This window comes from Meleagris gallopavo, chromosome 10 (assembly GCF_000146605.3).
Source record: "Meleagris gallopavo isolate NT-WF06-2002-E0010 breed Aviagen turkey brand Nicholas breeding stock chromosome 10, Turkey_5.1, whole genome shotgun sequence".
In the NCBI taxonomy this organism is placed as follows: domain Eukaryota; kingdom Metazoa; phylum Chordata; class Aves; order Galliformes; family Phasianidae; genus Meleagris; species Meleagris gallopavo.
The window spans coordinates 28,066,876-28,090,193 of NC_015020.2; the positions used below are offsets into that span (position 1 = coordinate 28,066,876).

At 37.5% G+C, this 23,318-nt stretch overlaps 1 protein-coding gene across 1 annotated transcript in view; it reads left to right on the forward strand.

The window, feature by feature from the left end:
- The window catches only part of LOC104912512 (GPI-anchor transamidase-like), a 73,372-nt gene that overhangs the window by 20,647 nt on the left and 29,407 nt on the right, over positions 1–23,318 (forward strand). The window contains exon 2 of the mRNA XM_010716333.1: positions 2,869–3,041. Within this exon, the coding sequence (XP_010714635.1) occupies positions 2,869–3,041 (173 nt within the window). The remainder of the gene's footprint in view (positions 1–2,868; positions 3,042–23,318) is intronic.

Here is a 23,318-nt window from a genome sequence, read left to right on the forward strand (position 1 = left end):
TGGTCCAGAAAAGCGTTCAGTTTGTCTATGAAAGCATAGAAGTATTCCACTGAAAGTTTATTTTAGTGGTGGGACAGCTTTACAGGTAAACCTGTGCTTGTAATTTTTTCTGCAGAGATGGGCATGTGATGAGATTCACTTTGCCCATGAGGATGGTGCTGTTATGCAATGTCACGCAGTCTGTACGTGTGATATTCTCCCAGCTGAGTCCAGTGGAGGGGAACTGAAGGCTCTGAAGAAACTGATTGGGTCCCTTCTCTGTACACATTTACTGCAATGATTTTGCAGATTTCACTCTTAAAATGCATTTGTTGGGGGATAAAAGATGTTTTTGAAGTCTGTGTTTTAGGAATGAAATGGAAGTATTTGCTGTGACCAGCAAGGCACAAGTTCAGTGAGCCCTCAGATAAAAAGAGCACTGGGCTCATGTTCCCTTAGTAGCTAACATAAAGCAGAATTGCGAAGCAGCTCTTTCTTTGATGTCTTTGAAGCTATTTGCAATGGTTGCCTATGATCAATAAACTTTTGACTTGCTGTTGGGAGTCTGTTTGGGGCTGATAGCAGGCAGCTGCATTGAAAGACCATTCATAATTTGTTGAGTCATTCGTTCTCATCATATATTCTCATACTGGTGTTAACAGTAAAGAATATAAAAGCATTGTAGTTTTTTACAATGTTTTGTAGCCTTTCTAGCCATTACCCTGACATAAAAATACAGCTGCAGCAAAGATTAATGTATCAAACAGAGGGATCAAAATAAATATTTAGCTTATGTAGCTTACTTTGGAGATAGGTTTTTATGTTTGTGCCCTTAGTTGGTGCAAGTTGGAGAAAATCTATTGTCTTTTAATGAAACCATGAAATGAATGTTTATGTGCACTGGCAAGTGTCTTCTGTATGTACGGGAAGCATGATACTGGTCAGTCTGGTTCATTTCCACTTCATGTAGAGGATAGCAAAGATCTTGTTCAGGACGTGATACTCTGCAAACAAGATAAGTGGGAATTACTGAAAAACAGCTCACACGATCACAGTGGATCTGTGTGCGTGTATCCATTGGTTAGGGTAAAGGTTAATGTGGGCTCAAGCCTCCGTGGATTTACAAGCTTAGACTCTAAGACCAGGTATAAAAGAGAAGTTGTAGTAGGTGCAGAAGGGAGGAACAGTGAGACAGAATCTGTCTGTAGTGGAACCAGGTACATTGCTTTCTCTCTGAGAAACTTTTTAAGAGAAGGGTTCTGCTGTCCTAAAAAAAGCCATACAAACCTGTCTATTTTGTGTTGGGCTGTGCAAAGAATTTCTGCTAAGAGTATGGAACGGAAACTTACAGGTTTTATCAGTCAGCATCTGTGATAATTGAGGCTGCATCTGCACTGAGCTAACTAGGACCTGTGATTCTGTCCTGAGAGTGCAACCAGCTGACTCACGACAGAATCAGGTATATAAGATCTATATAATGTAACCAATGGACCTGTTTGTGAAAATCACTTGGAATATGTCATTTTAGGAAGATGAGTGTACTTGGTAGTCCCGTGCATGAATGTACTCTGGTAAGTATTCTTTGTTGCTGGAACACACAAGGACTTGCGTAACAAACGGTGTTACCACACACCTGCAGGCTGTCCATGAGGCAGTTCAATGGGCAGCAGCATTTGGTCAAGAAGCTGTTCAAGGTGCTGTAGACCTTTCACCTGTATCTTAGAGGTTGTTTGTCTCTGCCTGTGTTTGGCGGGGTTGTGTGTTTAGTTATGAAATGTCTTCTATGAACTGAGACACAAACTCAGCTTTCCCAGCTCAGAGGCCAGGAAGTGGGGCCCTGATTGATTTTCATGGCTACACAATTTGAAGTAATGTTACTAATTAAATTACAAGCTATGTGCTCTAGGAGGCACCCTGGAATAAGGAATCTGTCTGGATGGAAAATGCTAGAGACTTCAGTGGGCAGTGTGGTAGGACCTGTGCAAAAATCCCCCAATCCAAAATTTTGCATCCAAAATCCACTGCTTTTGCCTTGAATAACTTCTGGATTTGTAACAATTTTACTGCTTAATAGGCATGCTGCTTTGTCAGATATCTTAAGTATTACAACTCATCTGTCATCGTTGTATCTACTTTATTCAGTATAAAGATACATTTGCAGAAAATGAGTCCATTTAAACTAGTTTAATTTGTTAGTGCTGGTTTTGTTTCCCACTGTTGGAATTTGTGCTGGAGGTAGTGGAACTAATAGGTACATAAAATTAATAGAAAAGTAGATAGCTGATTTATAGGTGTTACATGCATGTCTGTGTGCATTTTATGTGCATAGTATTCCTTTGATATTTTAAGATCCTCATTGAGTATTAATTCAGGCTGTAAACCAGAAATAAGGATAAGGATTTGTTTTTTTTTTCTGATCAAAATTTAAATTCTTGATTCAATTTTAAAGCCTTCATAGCTAGCTACTTGTGAAACTTGCCTGCCTCCCTTTGGTAAGCATGAAGAATTTATACCATCTTCTGCTTTTTGGAAGATACAGCAGTGTTGGTGCTTCTGTATTCAGAAATGCATTTTCACATTTAATCAGTCAGTTGTAGTTGGCTTTCACAAAAGCATTTCTACGCTCATATTGATAGCTGAGGATTAAGGTTTTCTATTTATGCTTTTAAATAATTTTTATTATTTTTTATTTACAATTTTTAATAATGCTTTTCATTTCAGTCTTTTTTTTTTTTTTTTTTGCTGTGGAGCTCGTACGAAAATAAATGGTTCTACCAAAATTTATGTATGGTATTTGTCTTAATTTTATAATAATTTCATTTTGAAAAGTACCTGTAGAAATTGTTGATCAATGAGGGACATGATATGACTTTCCGTATTTGTTTCCAGTTTCAGGTCTGTCCAAAAAGTTTGTGTGTTTCAACTCCTGGGCATCGAACTGATCTCTTCCAGCGAGACCCTCAAAATGTTCTGATAACAGACTTCTTTGGCAGTGTAAGAAAAGTGGAAATTACGACAGAGACAATTTCTTTGGACCGCAATTTAGCTGGCTTTGAAAGCGAGTGAGTAGTCATTATCTATTATATTTAGTATTTTATTTAGCTTTGTTCAGCAGAAACAAAACTGTCTTATAACTGTCAAGGGAAGAAGAACTTTGTTTTCTGTGAAAGGACCAAGGAGTCAGTATGGACTGTTACTATTGATAAAATTGAGATTTGTCAGCTGAAAGCATTCTGTTTAAAAACAATTCCCACTCCCTCATTCCATCTTGCAAGTAAATACTTCTAAAGACCAAGGTGTGGCTATCATCATCAACAACAAAGAAAGTAGTCTAAAATTTTCTTTCTTCTTTGATAGTTTAATGTGCAGAGACATTTTATTCCTTTTTATAGTAGTTTACTTCTTTGGATAAACTCTGAGTTAAAAGCATGGGTTGTTTCATTAATGTTTTCTTAATAAATGCTTTGTTTCTATTCTGCAAATTCTCTGCCTTTTGGCTTTAACTGTCCAGAGAATTTCAGTTGCAGATATGTAATGATTTACATGAATAACGCTGCTAGTGCAAATTTGCTGGTAGAGTTAACAAGGATTCTACTTCTTTGCGGATGAAGAAGGAATTATAAACTCCTTTGTATTTTTGGTATTCTATTGCCACCTATTGGAAACATGTAAAGGAAGATGTGCTTGTACAGCAGTTTATTTGGCATTGTACTGCCATTTCTGATGCATTTTTTAGCTTTCGCAATACTTTCCTCTAGGAGAGAAGAAAGAAAAAAATTGTCAACTCTAACCAAGATTGTAAGATTTTTTAACTCATAAATTTATGTGAATTAATATTAACTATCACTCAGAATTAAGTTGTTAGTGGATATCAGGTTCATTAATTTTAAAGATAATGCTAGCTCTGGCCCTTGTAATTAATACTATCCTACACTAAGTCCAGTGTATTTTATAATTTAGTTTCATATTGTGCTTTTTACTATATTGTGCATACTAGTACTAACCGTATACAAATTAAATAATTCTTTGCTTAATTTAGAACAATTTAATGAAACTAGATTTTCTTTTGCCTCTGAAATAAAAAAAAGTTTTTGCTAGGACACCGTGTGGGATTCTAGTTTGTGGAAAATTTAAAAGAGAATCAGGTTTTAGACTTTTTAATTTCAGAGCTGCAAATTATATACCTTCCTTTTCAATTAAATCTAATAGTGAGATACATCTCTTGTTATGAAATCTTCTGGTTAAGGCTCTAATTAAATGTTATTTTGCTATTAGTATACAAATAGTAAGTGAACTTTTTGTAAGCTTACTTTGTTACATACCAGAATGCTGAATTATGAATTGTACAGGATGCTTTCATAGACCACCTCAGTACCTCATTTGCTACTTTTTCCTATGCAGCTTTCAGAATGAGCTAGGATGTTTTGCTGTTAGGATGAAAGATTGTTGCTTGTTTGTTTGTTTCTTCAGTGTATAGTGAAGATGTTATTTTCATTTTATTTTATATTGATGCCAAATGTTAAAATATTTTTTTAATGAATTTTCATCTTATTGAATTCTGATCTTTGTTGATTAATCTTTCCAAACCAGTCATAAATAATCTTGTTTGTGTTTAATAGTGTTTCTAAAAGCCTTTGTGAAGAACAGAAAAGTCGCATAGAATGGAACTTGCACTCCTTAGGAATTTGCCTTAAAATAAACACATGTATTTGCAAGGAAGTGTCTGATACAGAAATCAGAAATCTATACCCCCTACTACAAATGTTGATGTGTTACACAGGTCACTGTAAATCTGTGCACGCTGCTCTTATTTTGAGAAAATCTGTGCAGAATTTTGAATCTTTTCCTTGTTCTGTATTGTATTTGTTACATTTTTGTTTAAAAGATATTTTGCAGTGTTATTTTATTTTTAACATTTGATGTATTCTCTTTCGTTCCTTCTTTTTTGAATCATTTTCTCTCTGTTCCTAGCTTTTTCCTTCTGTTCCTACGTATTGGTGGCAGTAGAGTGCTACAAAATATTTGTGTTAAGGAGCAAAACAGGGAAACAAAGTAGGGACCCCAGCTCTGATCTGGTCAGTCAGTGTTAGATTGGAATTGTTTCTGTTGTGAAGTTTGCAAGGGTCAATATGTGCAGTTAAGCATATTGTTTGAAACACAACAACCAAACAAAACCACTGGCTGCACAGATAATGGGTAGAGAAGATGCTGTTGTGAAATTATGACCGTGCCTTGGAATTGTGCTGTTTACAGACAGGGTGAGGTTTCAACTAACTCACTGTGCTGTGACTTTTTCTACAGAGCTCATTTCTTCTGTTGCACAGATCTTTAGCAATTACTTTGCAGCGTGGCTCAGTGCAAGCTCAGCACAAGCAGTTCCTGCACTGCGAGGTCAGTGTCTGATTGTGATACCAGCTCTGATAATCCCAGTGCAGCCTTAGGAGTTTCCTTTGCTTGAGCTGAGCTCATACAAAGAAATGACAAGTAAATAACCAAAAGGAGAAGCTTTCTTTCTATCTGTTTAGTAGTTGGTGACTATTTCAGACTAAAAGCTTTAAGACTGAGGGGGAAAAAAAAAGGAATCCCCTGCCCTTCCTTCGTAGTAGTTTCAGTCTAAGCTATGTTCATTTCAGAGGCTTTCTTCCTGCCTGGGCCTGTAGCTGCCATCTTGAAACTTGGATGACATTCATAGACCCTGGGGCTCTGGCTGTTACTGTGTGTGTCTCTGTAAGAGCATAACGTGAACATGAAGAACGAGATGGTGAGTCTTAGAGACAGGTTTGTGTGGAGCTGGGCACCTCTGATCAATGTGGGGTGTCTCAGCCTCGGATCGTGGCAGTACAGCATGTTAGATCACTTTCTCTTGTGCTGCTCCTGTCATGAGGAAGAGTTGTGTAACAGAGAAAACGTTGGGAAAATGAGGGGATAATGTTTCCCTAGAGAAAGTAGAAGGTGAATTAAACACAGCATCATATAAAACCAACCTGCTTTTGAGGTTTGGACTTCAGATTTGTTAATTGTGCTGGGCTGAATTGTGCATTACTCTCAGGGGCTGTTGTCCTAAAACTGAGGAGTTCTAACTAAGCCACTTGGCTTAGGAAGGGTGCTTGTGTGATAGAGAATAATTGTGAGTGATTGGTTTATTTGCAATACACTGCTACTAATGCTGTCTCCCATACATTTTTTGATAGTAACACTTTATTTCTGTTTCCTGTCCTTCTTTTCTACTGGCTATTTTCAGTTTTATGCGCTTGATGGGTGAAGCTGCTGTTGTGTTCTTGTGTTCCTGAATACAAAGGGATCCAGTTTGTGAACAGATATGTAATTTGTTTTGGCCGGTAGATGCTGCTCAGCGCAGTGGACTTTTCCTAAAATAGCAGAGGCTGTGTTTAATTTTTGACCAGGTGCCTCGGTTTGTTTGGAGATCACCATTAATTTCTGAGTAGGTGCTCGCAGAGGCGGGCGGGCGCCAGGAGGTGGCAGCAGCGCTAAGGCAGCCGAGCCGTGCCGCGATGGCAGCTGCTTTGGGTTGGGCTTCTTTTCCCCTTTATTTGATCAGCTTTAGAGTGAAATTAGATGAGGAGAGGAAGGAGGAGTTGAATTATTATTATTTTTTTATTCGAAGTAAATTCTGGAGAGGCTCTGTTTTTATTTTACACTTGTTGGACATCACACATGAAGCATGCTCAGTTGTGCATGTAGTATACTTTCCCTTAATGCCTTACCATTATAACAAAATGAATTCCTAATTGTGGATGTTTTTAATCCATAAGTGATTTAATAGCCTACAACTAATTTAGAGAGTTTGAAGAAGTCATAGGCAGTTAAATATTACTGCTGTATTTCTTAAAGTATTTTGTAAATACATTTATTTTTTTTCTCTGCTTGCCTGAGAAAAGATAAATGTATGTGTATATATGTGCATGTACACACACTACTGTGTTTGCAAATGTAAAAGATAAATTCAAGATAAGACAATTGCAATGGCAGTAGTAGAAGAAGCTCTATGGGAAAGCTGCTCCAAAAATAATGCTTCCTATATTATTATTTTGGCTTGTGACATCAGAGGTGGGTGTTGGTGGCATGGCAGTAGAGATTGAACCTTCCCACCACTATCCCATTACATTTTATTGCTGTGCAACAGATGGCAGCAGAGGGGAAATCTGACAGAATGGTGACCTCCATTGTGTATTATATGGTAGGATACATTTTCACTAGTGTAACATGACTATAAAATAAAAAAAGGATGACTGCCAATATCAAAAGGAACTGCTAGCTATAAATTGTGTTGATAAAGCCTTAAAAATACAAAAATATTATGCTTGGTTATTGCGCTCCCTGTTTAGCAATAAAAGCAGAGTTGAGTAATAGATTTTTTTTTTTACTAATTTAAAATATTTTTTGATGATAATTTTTGCCAGAGATTTTTGTTGTTCATAAGAAAATATGTTTTGCAAAACTGTAGCTTGGCTCAAGTTTTCTTTGATCTTGGATGTGTTTCCCCTTCTCCTACCTTTAGTGGAGTTTGTAGGGCATCCTGTATTTGTTCTGTGACAAAGCTTTAATTATTACTACTAGGCTGTGCTGTGATGATTTAGTGCATTTTCAGTTGACTACTACTCTGAACCTATGTACGTAGAGTTTAAATAGGCATTGACACACACAAAAAGAAAACTGTTGGTCTGCAGAGGTGCTGTGTACTGTGAATGCCCCACAAAGGTCACTTTAAATAAGGATTAAAGTACATAATAGTCAATGGTAATCTTTCTATTAACTTCAGACTTGTTCTCTGTAAGTGACTTTCATCTGCAAATTGACTTATGTATTATAATAGTTTCAGGTACTAGACAGGTAATGACTAAATTAGTTAGATGTCAGATTTCAGAGGAGTCCTTCAGTAAATTTAGCAGATTTTAACAATCTGAATAGCTGAGAATATCTAGGAATCGCAGGATTTTCAGTCTAGATTATTTTTCATTGTTTGTCTATTCCTTTTTACATCTTTATACGTAGCGTTCTTGTTTTTTTCTTTCTCAATATTTCTTCACCTTTTCTCCCTTATGTGATCTTTACCTGCTATTATTTTTACAGCTGAGCGGGCTGCTTTCTAATTCTAGTCCCCTAAACTGCTCTTTAGACTTTCTACTGCTCTTCATGTGGAGATCACAATTTGATTTTCTTGCTTTGCTGTCCACTCACAAAATTCAAATTAATGTCTATTCAAGGAGGTACTTCTATAATTATGTTCTGTATTTTGCCACTCAGGAATACCATGCAGTAGTGTTTGTCCTGTATCTGACCAGAAAGTACTTCCATGTATGTATTTCTTCAGGGCTTTGAGACAGCATTATAATTTCAGTAAAGTTACATTAGTTGTTATTATTATCATCATCTTCATATCAAAAATACCAGAGCAACCATTGATCTTTCTTAGATGTAACGTTTGTTGTGTACTTTTTTGTGATTTGAGAAGAAAATTTCAAGGGAATAGAAAAAAATAGGGGAAAAAGCAAAGAGGCATCTTGAAACAGTTATTATGGGACTGTTATGTCTTTGGAATTTAGTGGCCAAGCATATGTTAGCATTCTTTATGCCCCAGAAATGAATCTGGGCACATAGCAATTAAGTCTCCAGGGCTCAAATAACACTGCTATTTTTTTATGTGGTATTAAAGCATATGCACGAGCTCTTAGTCTTTCTCTGTTTTGATATTGTGAAAAAGCTTACACTTGTTTTTTGAGTGCCTGAGGGATTACCTTCCAGATGGCCAGAGATTTATGCCACTGAAAATTTACATCTTGTCCAAAGCTGTGGGGGAGGAAGGGGCATTTTGACTTCACAACACATTTATATAACTGATGGCTAAAAGACCGTAAAATGATCTGTCTGCAATTCCCAACCCTTCCAATAGGAGATACATTTCTCAAATCAGGTGTTTGGAGGACTAAAGTTTTTGCCATAGGGCTGTTAAATTTATTACTTAAGTCCTTGAAGTCTTATTATTGATTTCAGTAAGCTGCAAGATCTCTTTGATAGAAAGAAGTTTCTCTGCACTGCTTATTTCTGAAGACTTTATTACACTCAAAGAAGTTACACTTCACAGTAAGCTTTCTAGGGGCTTTAGTTCTTCAGTGGGGAAAAAAATGAAAAAAAATAAAAGGGAAGGAAAGGAAAAGCATAAATGTATGTTGTGGAAGGAGAAGAAGAGCTGAAATCCAAAAAATGCATCACATTATTACTAGGCATATCTTTTCAGTCCAGTTAGCTGCTTGAATAGACAACTGGAAATTTCAGGCAAGGAGAGAGAAGGGAAGCCACAATTGCATCAAAGGATGGAAAGAAAACTGGAGGTGATTACAAAAGCAGATCTGATCATATAAGAAATGGGTTTACAGATGGCTTGCTGAGCACCATATAATATTACTTTACAAAGTGATATTGTTTTATGTGCTTGGTCAGGGGTATCAGAAATCTGTACAAAGTGTGGGAGGAGGAACAACAGATGCCGAATATGTCTATCGAAGTGTTCAAGCTACTGTTAAGTTTATTGTATGAAATCTGTTGGACAGCAGAATATTAACTGTGTGGCAAGATTGATCTTACAGGAAAAAAAATGCTATAACTAAAGAACTTACTGCAAAATAGAATTTATTCAGCGTTTTTTCAAAAGCAGTAGACTGTAATTGCATGAAGGATAGATATTGGTAAACAGTAGGAGAAATGAACAAAAAGTAATGAAACATAGCAAAGTGTTTTGAATGTCCTCAAAAAAAAAATACACAACAGGAGGAATACAAAGATAGCTGGAACAATTGCTAGAGATTGGATACGATGTAGTATTTTTTTGGATCCTAGCAAGTCACTTCACTGGGCTCCAGTTACTGTTCAGGAATAATTGTGGATGTTCAGCTTTCATAGAATGTTGATGCCCATCTTTGTTGTGCCAGGTACTGTTAAAAGGGGAAGACTAAATTGGACACAACTTCACGTAATATTGAAAAAGAACTGAATCGTATGAAAACCCTTTACTCATCTGTCTAGAGGTCAGATCCAGTTTGGAACATAAAAGACAGGCAGAATTTCTCTTTCATAGAGTGAGCTGAAAGATCCTACTATGTATGTTTGTTTACACTCGTTCCTATTTTGTAATACAGTATCAGAATTAGTACGTTAGTAAAGGCAATATGTTCCTGTGTCATCAACAGAACTAACATATTTTGATTGCAAACTGAAGTTACTAGGGTTTTGCAAAATCAAACTGTATTTATGTTTCTTGTGGATATAGGAATAGGTATCACTGTACTTCCAAAAATGTAAATTGAACCGACCTGCATTATTTGGGAAATTCGACTTTCATTCCTCATGTATGATAGGGAATTAGTGAGAAAGCAGTGTCACTTAAGTAGTATTTTGGTAGCTGGCAGGAATTAGGATTTGGGAGCAAATGGAGGGGCAGGATGTCCCCTTCCTGAACCCTAAGTATTCAAACTGCACTTCATTCCAGTAGTTTCCAAGAGAGAACAAGAATGCAGTGGTGACTGGATTTTCCTTTACTGTGGAGAAGGGAGGAATAAATGCTGAACATTGATATTCACAGGCGCTTTAGCATAAGCTCTTTGAATTACATGATAGCTATTTGAAGTTTCTATTCCTACTGGTTAAAAAAAAAATGGTGCTGAAGTCTAGGTGACATACAAATTTGTTCCAATATTGAGAGAATGCTTGATTAGAAATCAAAACACTTAACAGTGTTGCATCATACTCCTGACACCCATTGGCACATTTTCAATTTTATAGTTATATTTTCCATGTAATTTCTCATATATTGCTATTTGAAAGATACAAAATCAATCCTGCAGGGACCAGATATGGAGGAAAAGATGGAATAAAGTAGGCTCTGTTGGTACATTTTTAGGCACTCTGAAGGATAACAAAATTTTTTTTGTTAATCTCTAGGAATAATCTTCAATAGATTATAGTCTTCATCTTGACTAAGTGTATGTTTTCACTCTGATGCTCATCACTTTAATATACTTTTGTAAATGTTGATGAATTAGATTATTGGTTTTCCAGTGACAGATGGTGGATGACAAATGTTTGGATTCGGGCAGTTTCAAAAGATGTGGAAGTGGGCTACCTCTTATTCTGCAAAAAGTTTAAGTACATATTTAGCATTACATTTAACAGGGCCACAAAGATGATGAGAGACCTCTTATGAGGAAGGGCTGGGAGATTTGGGACTGTTTGGTCTGGAAAAGACTGAGAGGTGATCTTACCAATGCTAATAAATATCTAAAGAGTCAAGTGGATGGGACAGGCTCATTTCAGTGGCTCACAGCAACAGGCACAAGCTGGAACACAAGAAGTTCCATGAACATGAAGAAAAACTTTATTTTGAGGGTACCAGAGCACTGGAATAGGCTACCCGGAGAGGCTGTGGAGTCTCCTTCTCTGAAGATATGCAGAATCTGCCTGAACACTTTCCTGTGCAACCTTCTCTATGGGATTTGCTTTAGCAATGGGTTGGACTTGGGGATCTCCAGAGGTCCCTTCCAACTCCTAAGATTCTTTGACTAGGAATCTGAATAGCTCCATCCAGTTAACCAGTACTGAAAGTGTAATTAGTGGTGTGGTGCATCACGTGTTCTTAAGCCAATGCTGGGCTTGTTTATTCTGCTTGGAATAGCCGAATTGGCTATCAGAATAAACAACTAAAATGCATGTTTTCTGTAGTCCAGCTACTATCTGGTCCCACATAGTTAATCTGTATAATTTATACTCCACTGGCACAGCAGAGCTGCTGCCCTTGCGGGGAAGGAGATTATCTGCAAGGAGCGAGCAGATGGTCTTTGTGCTCCCTGCTGAGGGCATTGTATCATGGAGAAGGCAGAGCCAGTCCGTGGCTAGGAGTCACTAGCTTGGCTAGCCAGAGCAGCCAAAGGCATCATGCTGGCTGCTGCTCCTTGCTTTGCAGTTTGTGCAGAGCCCATATGCGCTCTTAAGAGGACAGGAGGGTGAGGGTTGTGACATGCCAATCTTTTCCCCATGGCTGACTTCCTGGAACTACAGTCCAGGGCTGTGGTTCTGCTGGCAAAAGCTTTCCAAAACTAGCGACAAATCTGCCTTGCAGATTATACATCTAAATTTCCTTTTGCACAGCACAGTGCTCTGAAGGATAGGAGTGGACGAATTTTCAATGCAATAGGAAAGATTATTTAAGTGCAAAGTGTGTGAAAGAGAAGCACATAAGGGTATGCTTTTTCCTGTAAATCCACTGTAGCTGTTTACATTTTACAGATGGGATACTGTATATTGTATTATAATTATATTAAATAATTCAGATGAGATAAAAATCAGAGTTACTTGTATTCCTGCGTGATTTCTGGTTCTATGTTACCTGCAAATGAGGCACGTTGCCATAGGCATGTTTTAGCTGCTCTAAAATTTTAATATTATTTTTCTGTTTGAAATAGTAGGACAAAAGCTACATCTCTACCTATTTAGCAGTTTTTGACTCAGTTTGTGAAAAGAGAATAATGAACATAGTAGCTATTAAAAGGTTTATCTCAATTTAAGTACAATATAATATTTAAACTTCATACTTCCCCACTGAGTAGCTTTTTTTTTTTTTTTCCTGTTGGTTACTTAAGAGTCTGAACCACGGCTCCCCGCTAGAATAAAATAGGAATGAAGACTGCTTGCTGTAGGTCTAAATTTTATCTGGGGAATTGGAGCAGAACAGCCACTAAGTGAAACTGCTCTGCATCTCAGCTATAGAGGACATAACCTCTCTGGCTTCCTTAGCTGTCAGATAGTGCCCTACTTTGTTTTTCTTTTGTGTGTGGTTTCCCTCTGATACAGTTTTACTGATGGATAATTTATTACAAAATATTTTAAGCTTCTATCTTATTAGATGATTAGAGCTTTTATAAATGTCTTCATAAAAAAATATATAGTGTATCTGTAAAATAGATAAATGTACACAGTACTGTAACTTTTTAAAAGCACAAGCTTTGTATAGGCACAGAAAATGTGATCAGACAGAAAAAAAATCCTTAAAACAGTATATTTCTACCTGGTTTGTGAATGTAATGGTACTACTGAAAAATATTAGTTTCCATAGGAATCTGCAATGTATGAAGTAATTTAGGAAGGACAGAAGAAAGAAGTGCTCTTGCTATGGCAGGTGCGATTTCCGTGCCATGTGTTGAAGGTGGCTTAGGTTAGTGGTCACTCTGATGTATTATATGTATAGTTGTTGTATTTTAAATGATGTATAATTGTTCAGTTTCTGATGAGCAAACATCTAGGAAGCACCTTGAAAGCAACTTCTCCCGTCGCTGTTTCCAGTAACACTGGTGACAGCTGAAAGGCCATGGAGAGGATGTGCTTCCAGTCTGGTGATGGAGTGGGGATAAACTGTGGTAGTGGGGTACATGTTCTGCTAACAGAGATCTGACATTAGTCTGCTAACAGAGGCTAACGTTAGTTACAAAATCCATATTGCATTGGACTATCAGGGTTTTATGCAAACATAATTATTTCTTTAACACCAAGAGGGAGTATACGAGTCATTTGGTAATTATGTGCCAAATTATGACTGTTGTTAAATCATCTAATTCTAAATATAAAGCATTTTAAATTACAGTGCAGATCTTAAGAGATTATCGCTGTGTTGAATTTGTGTACACATACATGAGTTTTATGGCAGGTAATAATAGATGCAAAAGATGTATTAGAATAATAGTGATTAGTAGTCTGGCATGGAATTTATTTGTGATGGTATGTCACCCAAAGCATACTTAGTTGAGTTTGTAGATATTCTAGATAATTGTCTCTTACTGGTTTCGAGCTGTTTCTTCCCTCTTTCTCTAGATGTGAAATGAAGACTAAAATAGCTGTCCTTTACAAGATATACTGAGACTAGGGGGAAAAAGGGAAATGGTAGGGGGAAGCTCTTTATATGTGTAAATGATTATATTAAAAAATGCAGGTATGGAGCAGATATAATCTCAATGTCACTGTTGCCTCTATCTAGCTGAGCGTAAGAGAAAAAGCTACAGAAACTATGGCTAATAAAGATATTGTTATAAAGGAAATCCCACTTCCAGAGGAAATCCCATATTCTTTTAATGTGCCAATTGAATATGCAACCTGCACACTGTAGCAAACTCAAGTCTCAGTAAAGATGGTGTAATATAAATTGAAACAGGAATTAATTAATGTATTAATGCGTTTTGTGCCTACTGTGCTCACCTGGTGATCAGATTATTTTGCTAAATGCAATCAGAATTGTACAAAAGAATATTTATATAATAAAACTTAATTAACTAGAAATTTAAGATGAAAAAAATTATGGGAATGAAGTGAAGGAAATTGTAGAATGTTGTCATCAATAGCTGTCTTTGTGAAGTAAAAATATAATTTCTGGGTATGATTCCCTTCAGACTGAATTGGAAAAAAAATAGCAAGAGAGGAGCAAGTCATGAAGTCTGTAATCAGAAATAGCAGCAATTTACATGTTGCTAAGTCAAAAAACCATAAACTGTTTTTGATTTTAAAAGCTGAAACAAAGGATCGTCTTCCTATCCATAATCTGTGATAAAAAGACAAACTGTTTGGGCAAATGAATATTGAATGCAACTCACTCCCAAATAAACTAACGGACAATTGCTCTTAGTCCAAATTCTTTGATGTAGTAACTTTCTTAGTTTGTAAATCCTTCATATATTTTGCTAGTATTTTTGATTGTGCTTAAGAGAGCAACAGTATTAAATGCAAATTATTCTGGTTTTCAGCTCTGTTGCAGTTTTCAAACTGTTTTCAAACATCAGTGTTCCAAAGAGGATAAAAACTTCCATGCTAACTGGGTTCTTACCATTTATTTTTTAAATTATGGCCCAGAGTTATGGCAGCTGCAGAAGTGTGGTAACTGAGGAGGCTAATTGGAGACCTGCATTACATATTGAGCAGGTCTGCAGTCCTCTGCTTCTCCAAATGTCAAACACAGAACCAGTTTGATGCTCTAGCTGTGCAACTGGATGTGTTTCACAGGAAGTTATCACTCGGTTTGAAAGATGGCCAAGAGAGCAAGACAGCAAAGGGTGACACTGGTAAGCTGCCTGAGGTTGTGGAATGGCTGGATTGTGAGAGTCTGCCCCGAGGGTGGCTGGGAGATGATGGGATGGGCTGAAGAAGCAGTTTTGGTCAAATCAAGCTCAGCTCAACATAAAGAGGGAAGCAGGGTTAAAAGCCATTGCTTATAAGAGGTCATTTCCATAGCCTACTCTTGTCAACTGGACCTAGCTGTCTCCAGCACAGCACTGCCTGTAATATATTCAGGAGTAACTTAGGGGCCAGATGTCCACATTGGATTAAAACTTTAGAGATGAGTGCTACTTTTGGAACTTAACTAATGAGTGAAGTAGTTGATCTGTTTATTGTTAATAGCTTGGTGTGTATTTCTATTTTTAGTGTTCAGTCATGTGGATTGAATAAACCTTTTGTAGTTTAATCAGCCCAGTGTTTGTCTGAATACTTGTACTGGAGTTACTTTTCATGAGTAGAGGGGTAAACACTTGCAAGAGGTGCTTCCTGTGTGGAGTAGAAAAATATGACATTATCCTATAGGAAATATCAAAAGAACATCTCCTATGCATTCAAGAAAAAAAAAACAAAACCTAAAAAAAAAGAATTTACTCCCGAACTTATATAATCTTGAAAAAATAAATGTAAGAATCTGAGTGAAAAGCATTTGAAGATGGCTCAAGCATTACCATGTACTTCATCTGTTTGCTGGCATATGCAGTTTTTCTTGTATGTTCTAGACCAACTTGAGAACTGACTATGTTCTAATGTGGAGAGATAATTTCTGAAAGTGACAGGAAACGTTTCCTATATGAAAGAGTGATTTGAACTGATGCTGATCTGCAGTGGTAGTGCAGCACTTAAGCGCATTTAGCAGTTGCAGGAAAAAAAATTGCTCAATGCTCATTTTGTTTATTTGTGTCCTGCCTAATCTACTTAAAACAACGGTGGCCAGTTTTCTTTAAAAAACAAAACAAAAAAGATGCCAAAACCCAACTTGTTTTAGTAAGTTGCCGCACAAGTTTCTTAAACATTACTATTTTTAAAAATTGCTTTGTCCTACATATACTAGTCTCTGAATTAGTGTATTTTACGTGAATAGATTTCAGATTAAAATAAGTAAGTAATTGTACTCAGACATTAAAAAAAAAAAAAAGCCTCAATTGCTAGCTTTCAAAAAGTAGTAAAGCGTAAGTCTTTTTTTCCAGTTACGAGTGTGAAATAGCCAGATTCTCATCAGTACACTATACAGCACTTTAGTCAAGGAACTATTGTTATTGAGCAGATAAGATTAAAAAAAAAAAAATCATTGGGTTTGATGAAAACCTGCATGAACAGTGGGGGAAAAAAAGCTGAAGTTACCATAGCAACCACCAGGGCTTTAGACAGAAGCTAAGTAAATAGTGGAGAAATGTAACAGAAAATGTGAGGGCCATTTGATAAAGCATTAAAAAATGAAAATGAAATTTTAAGGCAAACATGATTAATACTGAGCTTTTATCCCTTCAAAATCCATAATCAGCAGCTGATTGCCCTTAAAATAAAAATAAGAGGACTGTTATTGATAAAGTTTTAGTGTTGGAATCCATTAGACTCTATTAAAGAGACATTTTTGTGAATTTCGTGAAGAACGGGTGACAGTTGTATGAGATACTTCTGCTTATTTTCTTCTCAACAGAGTTTAAGGCTACAATGTTCACCTATGGCCGATGAAGCTTTAAGAATGCCTCTCCTGATATAAACAATGGTTAGACTGAAAGTTTGCCTGATGAGAGTGGTCCCACAGTAGAAATACCATGAGTTCTCTGTGGGATTTTGTTAGGTCAACTGACTGCATAGGATTGGCATAGGTAGCTTTTTAGTTCTTGGGCAGAATTTCATGAATGGACAATGTTGGTAAGCTGAAGGGGGGCAGAATGTCCTGTATAAAACAGATTTATGCAGTCTGCACAGTCACTTTCCCATGTCTTTGTGTCTGAGCCTGTCCTCTTTAATTTATATGCCATGCTTTGCTTTTTGTCTTTTTAAATGCAGTTCTTCATTCTGTGTATTACGCCTGGTATTTTGCCTATATATTGCTTCACAGTTGGGCAGAATTAGTTGTTACGTGGGTTAATATTAAATGTACATGTGATAAGATTGCAAGATCATTTCTTTCCTACTTTCTGTGCAGCTATTAAATTTGAAATTTGGTTTTAGTCCTCACAGAGTGGTCCACATTGAAACCTTAAGTAAATAAGAAAACTTTGAAAGTGGAACATGCACTTCAATGTTCCATCTTGAGAGAGTGTGAACATTGAAGCATTCTGAACGTTTAAGTTCAACAAAAGAAACAAAAAATACTTTGTCCTTTATTTAAAATACTGCCTGACTTGCTTCTTGTTCTCAGGACTGTGTTAGTACCTGCTTGGTTGCCACTTGTACTACAATATGCTGGCATGGTACAAGTGGCTGGTACCAGCTATCCGTGCTGTGCCTTGGGGCTTTGCCTGATTCAGTGCAGTTCTTAACTGGTGTCTGTTTCTTCTGTTCTTCTGATTCTGAAGTATTGTTTCTGAAGAGCTAGTGATTGCAAATATATATATGTCTACATTAAATTAGGAACTTAAACTGGTAAAGTCCAGCGTGGCTGAGCTTCAAGTGATAAAAGTTCTGTGTCGGAGCAGTGGGTTATGATGGTGCCAACTTAGCACTGGGGCAGTGTGGGGGCTTGGTTGCTGCTGCACTCAGAGCCATTGCAGGTGGTTGCTGCTCCCAAATCCTTCCTGCAGCCAGAGCATTTTGCTCAGTGTGCCCACCTCTGCCAGAGATCTGATCCAAAAAGCCCTGCAGAATCAAATCACAGCATGAAGCCTTATTATCTCACAATGCAGTCTGTTAAGGCTGTTGAGGTTTTTTATTGTATTGGTGTACACTTGAGATAAGAAAACTCATATACATTACATTGTGAAGTAGTTTTCTATGATGACTCAGTTAAGTTCCTGCTGAACATGTTTAGCACAACTAAAACAGGAATGGTTTTCTAGCACTTCTTTTTTAATATGCTTTTGTAGATGTGTGGAAACCCAGAAATGTGGTGCTGTGGTGGGTCATGCAGGCTTGAGATACTGAGCACATTGTGAGAAGCATGGTCTGTCACTGGTGTCAGTCACATGGTCTGTCACTGGGGAAACGGACATAAGCTGCAGCATAGGAAGTTTCGCACGAATGTGCGTAAGAACTTCTTCACAGTGAGGGTGACGGAGCACTGGAACAGGCTGCCCAGGGGGGTTGCAGAGTCTCCTTCTCTGGAGATATTCAAGTCTCGCCTGGATGCCTACCTGTGCAACCTGGTGTAGGGAACCTGCTTTGGCAGGGGGGTTGGTCTCGATGATCTCTAGAGGTCCCTTCCAACCCCTACAATTCTGTGATTCTGTGTCATGAGGCAGGAGCATGGCCAAAACCTGCATTTTTGTCAGATGAAACTCAACCCCACTAGGTGGTGCAAGCAAATAAATCACCTTGCAAAATACTTCTTGCCAGATTAGTAAGCTTGGGGAAAATGTGTCTTTTGCTAAATTAGAACACATTCTTTATTTATTTTTACCTCTGTAATTATGTGTGTGTGTATATATATATATATATGTATATGTATATTAGTTAGGAGTGTCATAGAACTTCTCTTTCCACGTGCAAGAAAAGGTGCGTTCTTTTCTTTGCTGAGATGTGTATCTGCCTTTTAGGTAGTGTAGGCTGGCAGCTGAGATTGTGACCTGCAGAGGAAGTGGAAAAGCTTGTGGTGTTTGTGTGCTGGCAGAAGGGCCTGCTGATATCCTTTGAGGGCCTTTCCAGAGAGTCAGCTGTACGTTGCCTGGCCCTCAGAATCTCTCCCATTATCCTTTCCATTTATCCTTCGCCAGTTGCACTTGGGATTTGCTTACCTCTGCAGCAGTATCATATACATGCAGTTAGATAATATATTTACAAGAAAAGCAGGTTTTAGATGGCAAGTTAAAATACCACACCATCAAGTTATTGTCCTGAACAGTTAAGTGTATAAAATTCCAGTAGAAATTCACCTTTGAGATGTAATGTATACAGCTGGTCTGTAATGGTCACAGTGCTATATTTATTAGATCATTGGCTCTATTATGCGTTAAACAAACAACAATGAACAACGGAAAGAAAACCACTCAAGCCTGGAAACACACTTCCATTGTGCTCCTGGACGTCATTGTAACAAGACATTATGTTGTAGTAGGTATACCATTGTGTTGAATTTAGACCATAATTTCTCAATAATTCAATCTTTTACTAGATTTTCTCTACCTCCTCCTTCCTGTGAAAAGCCCTCTTGTTGAAAGGCAGCTTTACTAAAGATAAGCTGGACAGTAGTTGATCAACACCTTTTCATAGCTGCAAGCTATTAGCAAAACTATTTAAATTCTAACAAAGCGCATTCTTGAGATCAGCAGAAATTCCTGGGACCTTCCATTTATGGAGAGTCATCAGCATTGACAATTTTTTTTGTCATAAGTCCTAATTTATTCAGAATTCATATGGCTTCCCAGTGGAACCCAGGCTGCCAGCTCTCCGAGAAGGTGATGGCATTGTGGCACTGCCGTGTTGCTGAAGCAGCCCCTGCCTGCACTGCTGTGTGAGTGCTGCAGTGAATGTGTTGTCAGCTGCTTAGCAGTCAGTGTGAGACAGCAAGTGTTCTTCTGTGGTGCTGTTTTCCCTGCTTATATCTGTCTTTCAGGCCTTTATTTCACGAGGAGTGCAGCGTGTTCATAAATGCTTTATTATCATGTTTCAGACTAGGGCTCTGTAATAAGACAACAACTGCAGCTCTGTAGTGAAAGTTGAGTACTTTTCAGTGCTGTGTATTTACTGAAATGGAAATTTTTTCATTTCAAAGTGACTTAAATATTCATCATTTAAGATGGGTGTGTTTGCCGCATTTGTCCTAGCCCCTATAAATGCAGGCTACGTTTGTGGTGCTGCTGTTGTTGTGGACTTGTTTTCTTAGTAAATAAGGCAGGGAGACCTTAAAGTATAAAAGGTAAACCCAGCAATATTTGACATAAAACGCTGCACATATAACCTGCACCCCATGAAATCTCAATTGTCCAACAGCCAATACATGTGCTAGTTACAAATAGTAAACATGTACACAAAGTTTTACAATAAGATTTTATTAGAATGTGTAGTCTCTTTAGGGTAGACAGAAAAATTGCAGCAGAGATGTATTTAAAATGCAGAAAGAAGGTTTTTTTCCCTTAGTTTCATTGTGGTAAGGATCCAACATGCTGAATTATCATCATATGCTTTTGGCTTTTATTAACTCCAGAATTAGAGTAAAATTTGTATTTGTACTATGAGTGAGGTAGAAGGATTTCATATATTAAAGCACTTTGATATTCATACTGGAAGAAGTGGTGCTTGCGATAACAAGTTAAAAGCTGCTTGACAAAATCTGAACTCTTTACTTCCTCTATATATTTGATAATATATAGTGTGCAAAATTTCTTTTGACTCTTGCTTGCGTTTGTGCTTTCCTCACATTTTTTTTCCTGAGCATATTACTGTGCAGTTGGAGAGGTTCTATTGTTTCTGTAACCTTTAGTTATTCCATATGCAGATGGTGAAGGAGAAATCTGGCCTCATTATCTGTAATTAATGGACCAAGAAACTTAATTCTTACCTCAGTTTCATATTTATCCTTTATGTATACATGCCCGTGAACAGACACGTGTATTGCAAAGGTCCTGAGCAACACTGAGGGCTTTGTTCTTTTACATAAGTCATCTTGAGAGGTTGAAATTTCTAAGTTGTAACAGGTTGGCATTGTGATGTTTTCAACTGTATGTAGTCTGTTGCTGGTAGTATCTACTCTGTAGATTGTAAACATTAGCAGGAAATATCTTTTAGATAATAGAGAAAACAATTGCTGAGATTAAGTTAATAAACCTTGCTGGACGCAGGCACAGCCAGTGAGATGTGGGGCTGGAGAACGTGTTCTATCTAAATACTGAAGGTTGGATTTTAAAAGTCAAAGTCCAATTTTCACCAATGACTATTTACTATCGGCCTTCAGAAGACACTTTTTTTTTAGCATAATAATTCTGCTGACAAGTTATTTATTTACTTACTTTATCCCGTACAAGGACCAACTCTTGCAGATGTTCTTGAAAAATGTGCTGCTTAATTTTTTAGGAAATAGAAATATCTCATGCAACCAGTTTTTGCTGAATTATTTTGTAAAGAAAATCTTGGGTGATTGTGTAACATTGTTTAGTATATATAACATTGATGATTAAGGCCATTCCAAGATTTTTATAAACTAAAATTCATATAAACATGGGTATGGAAAAAAACTGAGATTTCTTTTAAAAACCTTTTTGCATTAAGTGTTTTTAGCTCTTTGCTGTTTTAGTAAACCAAGTAAAACACTACAGAAAATCTAAATTAACTGAGAAGGAAAGATGAGGAGGGGTATGGTTGTACCTCACTCCAAGCTGATTCTGTTCCTGCTTTAGCCTTGTCCCTTGAAGACTGCAAAGAGAAAGAGAGCTTATAGCTTGTAGCATGCTCGGAGCTACTGCATCTGTCTTTTCCCAACAAGAGGAGAGTGAGGTAATCAGAAAACTGGATTTGGCAAGTGTCTGAGATACTGGATTTTGTGTCAGGTATTTGGATTAGAAACCACCTTGGAACATTACAAGCCTGGGTTGTCCAGCCTGCTGTTCAGCTTTGCAGCCAGGGATAGCTTACAAATCCAGGAATGTCTCTTGTGTGAGTATATCTGGCAGATAATGGTACTACTGCACACTTAATTGAGTGGAAGGTGATAGTGTCCCTATGTCTGTCCTATATATTTTGGAGTTAGTGGCTTACTTGACAAGTGGCTTGCCTTGCTGCTGCTGTTTCTGTTCCTAGGAATAGAACACCAAAATAATTCTAGCTGCAAAAGCTGTACAATCAAAGAACTTAATATAGGCTGCTCTGTTTAATATGCAGTGGTCTACAGTGGACAGGAGCTAAGTCCTTTCTGGTCCTAATACTAGAACCGGGATATAAGGAAGAATGGAAATACAAATCATGAAATACCAAATGCAAATTAAAAGGTTGTCTGCTTTCAGGTCACACAGTCATCGATTCCTTGTTCAATGTCAGCAGACTCCATAGCCTGCAGTACCTTGACCTCAAAGAATGTAATGTAGCTAAGTGTTAGGATTTGAACATGAGGTTTCATCTGCCATTAACAAAACAAACAGAACCAAAATCACGACAAAAATGATACAGGCTGCCTGTAAAAACAAAACAAAAAGGAAATAATACTGTAGAAGATTAGACAGAAAAAGCTTAAGAGCTGTATGTGTTCTGTGCAGCTAATGTGAAGAAAAGCCCTCTAATGTGCTTAATAGTATACTGTTACCTAGACGTGTGCTGACAGGAGAGCCATCGGATCTCCTAAAGCATTTATTGCTGGCAGTCGGCCGATTTGGAATGCTGCTCAGTTCTGCCATGGCTGCTCAGAGCCAGCTGCAGAGAGAGGAACAAAGGAGGATACCCAACTGGTAAAAGAAGAGAAAATGGTTAAGTTATGTAGTGTATTGTTTTGCTGTCCATTGTGTATATCTGTTTTCTGCTTTGTACAAATGTGTTACTGATGATGCTGTATCCAAAGAAAAAATGCAACATTTAGTGTCTAGGGGGGAGCTGATTGCACAGCAAATCACTTCTTGAAAACGCATAATGTAGTTTTTAAGATGAATATTCTGAATGCCCAGGATATAGCGTGTTTAAACTTAGTCTATTATTGGTATCAATATATCCTCTTTGCAATGTAGAAATGCTTAAGTTTCTTTTTTGTTGTTTGTTTTCTTGTTATTTTGTACCAGCAGAGGCTGGAGGCTGGCAGGCTGATTAGCAGCCCTTTAAAGAATCTGAGGAGCTGTGGTGGACATGAAGTTGCGTAGAAACCAACAACAGGCTGTCATCACCAGTAAGGCAATCTGCCTGCTGAGGTACATGAGATTGTTAGCAGATTGAGCAATGTTACTACTATTTCTCCTTGATCAGTGCTAGTGGAGTCTCACCTGAAATACTCTGCCTGACTTTTGGCCTTCCCCTTCAAGAAAGGTGCTGAGATCCAGGAGAGGGGTCAGTAGGAATTGGGCCAAGATGCTGAGGACCTTAAGCACCCAGCCTTGAAAGGTGATTGAGGAAACTGGACTTAGGCTTGTAAAGACAGGAATTGTAGTGGCAAA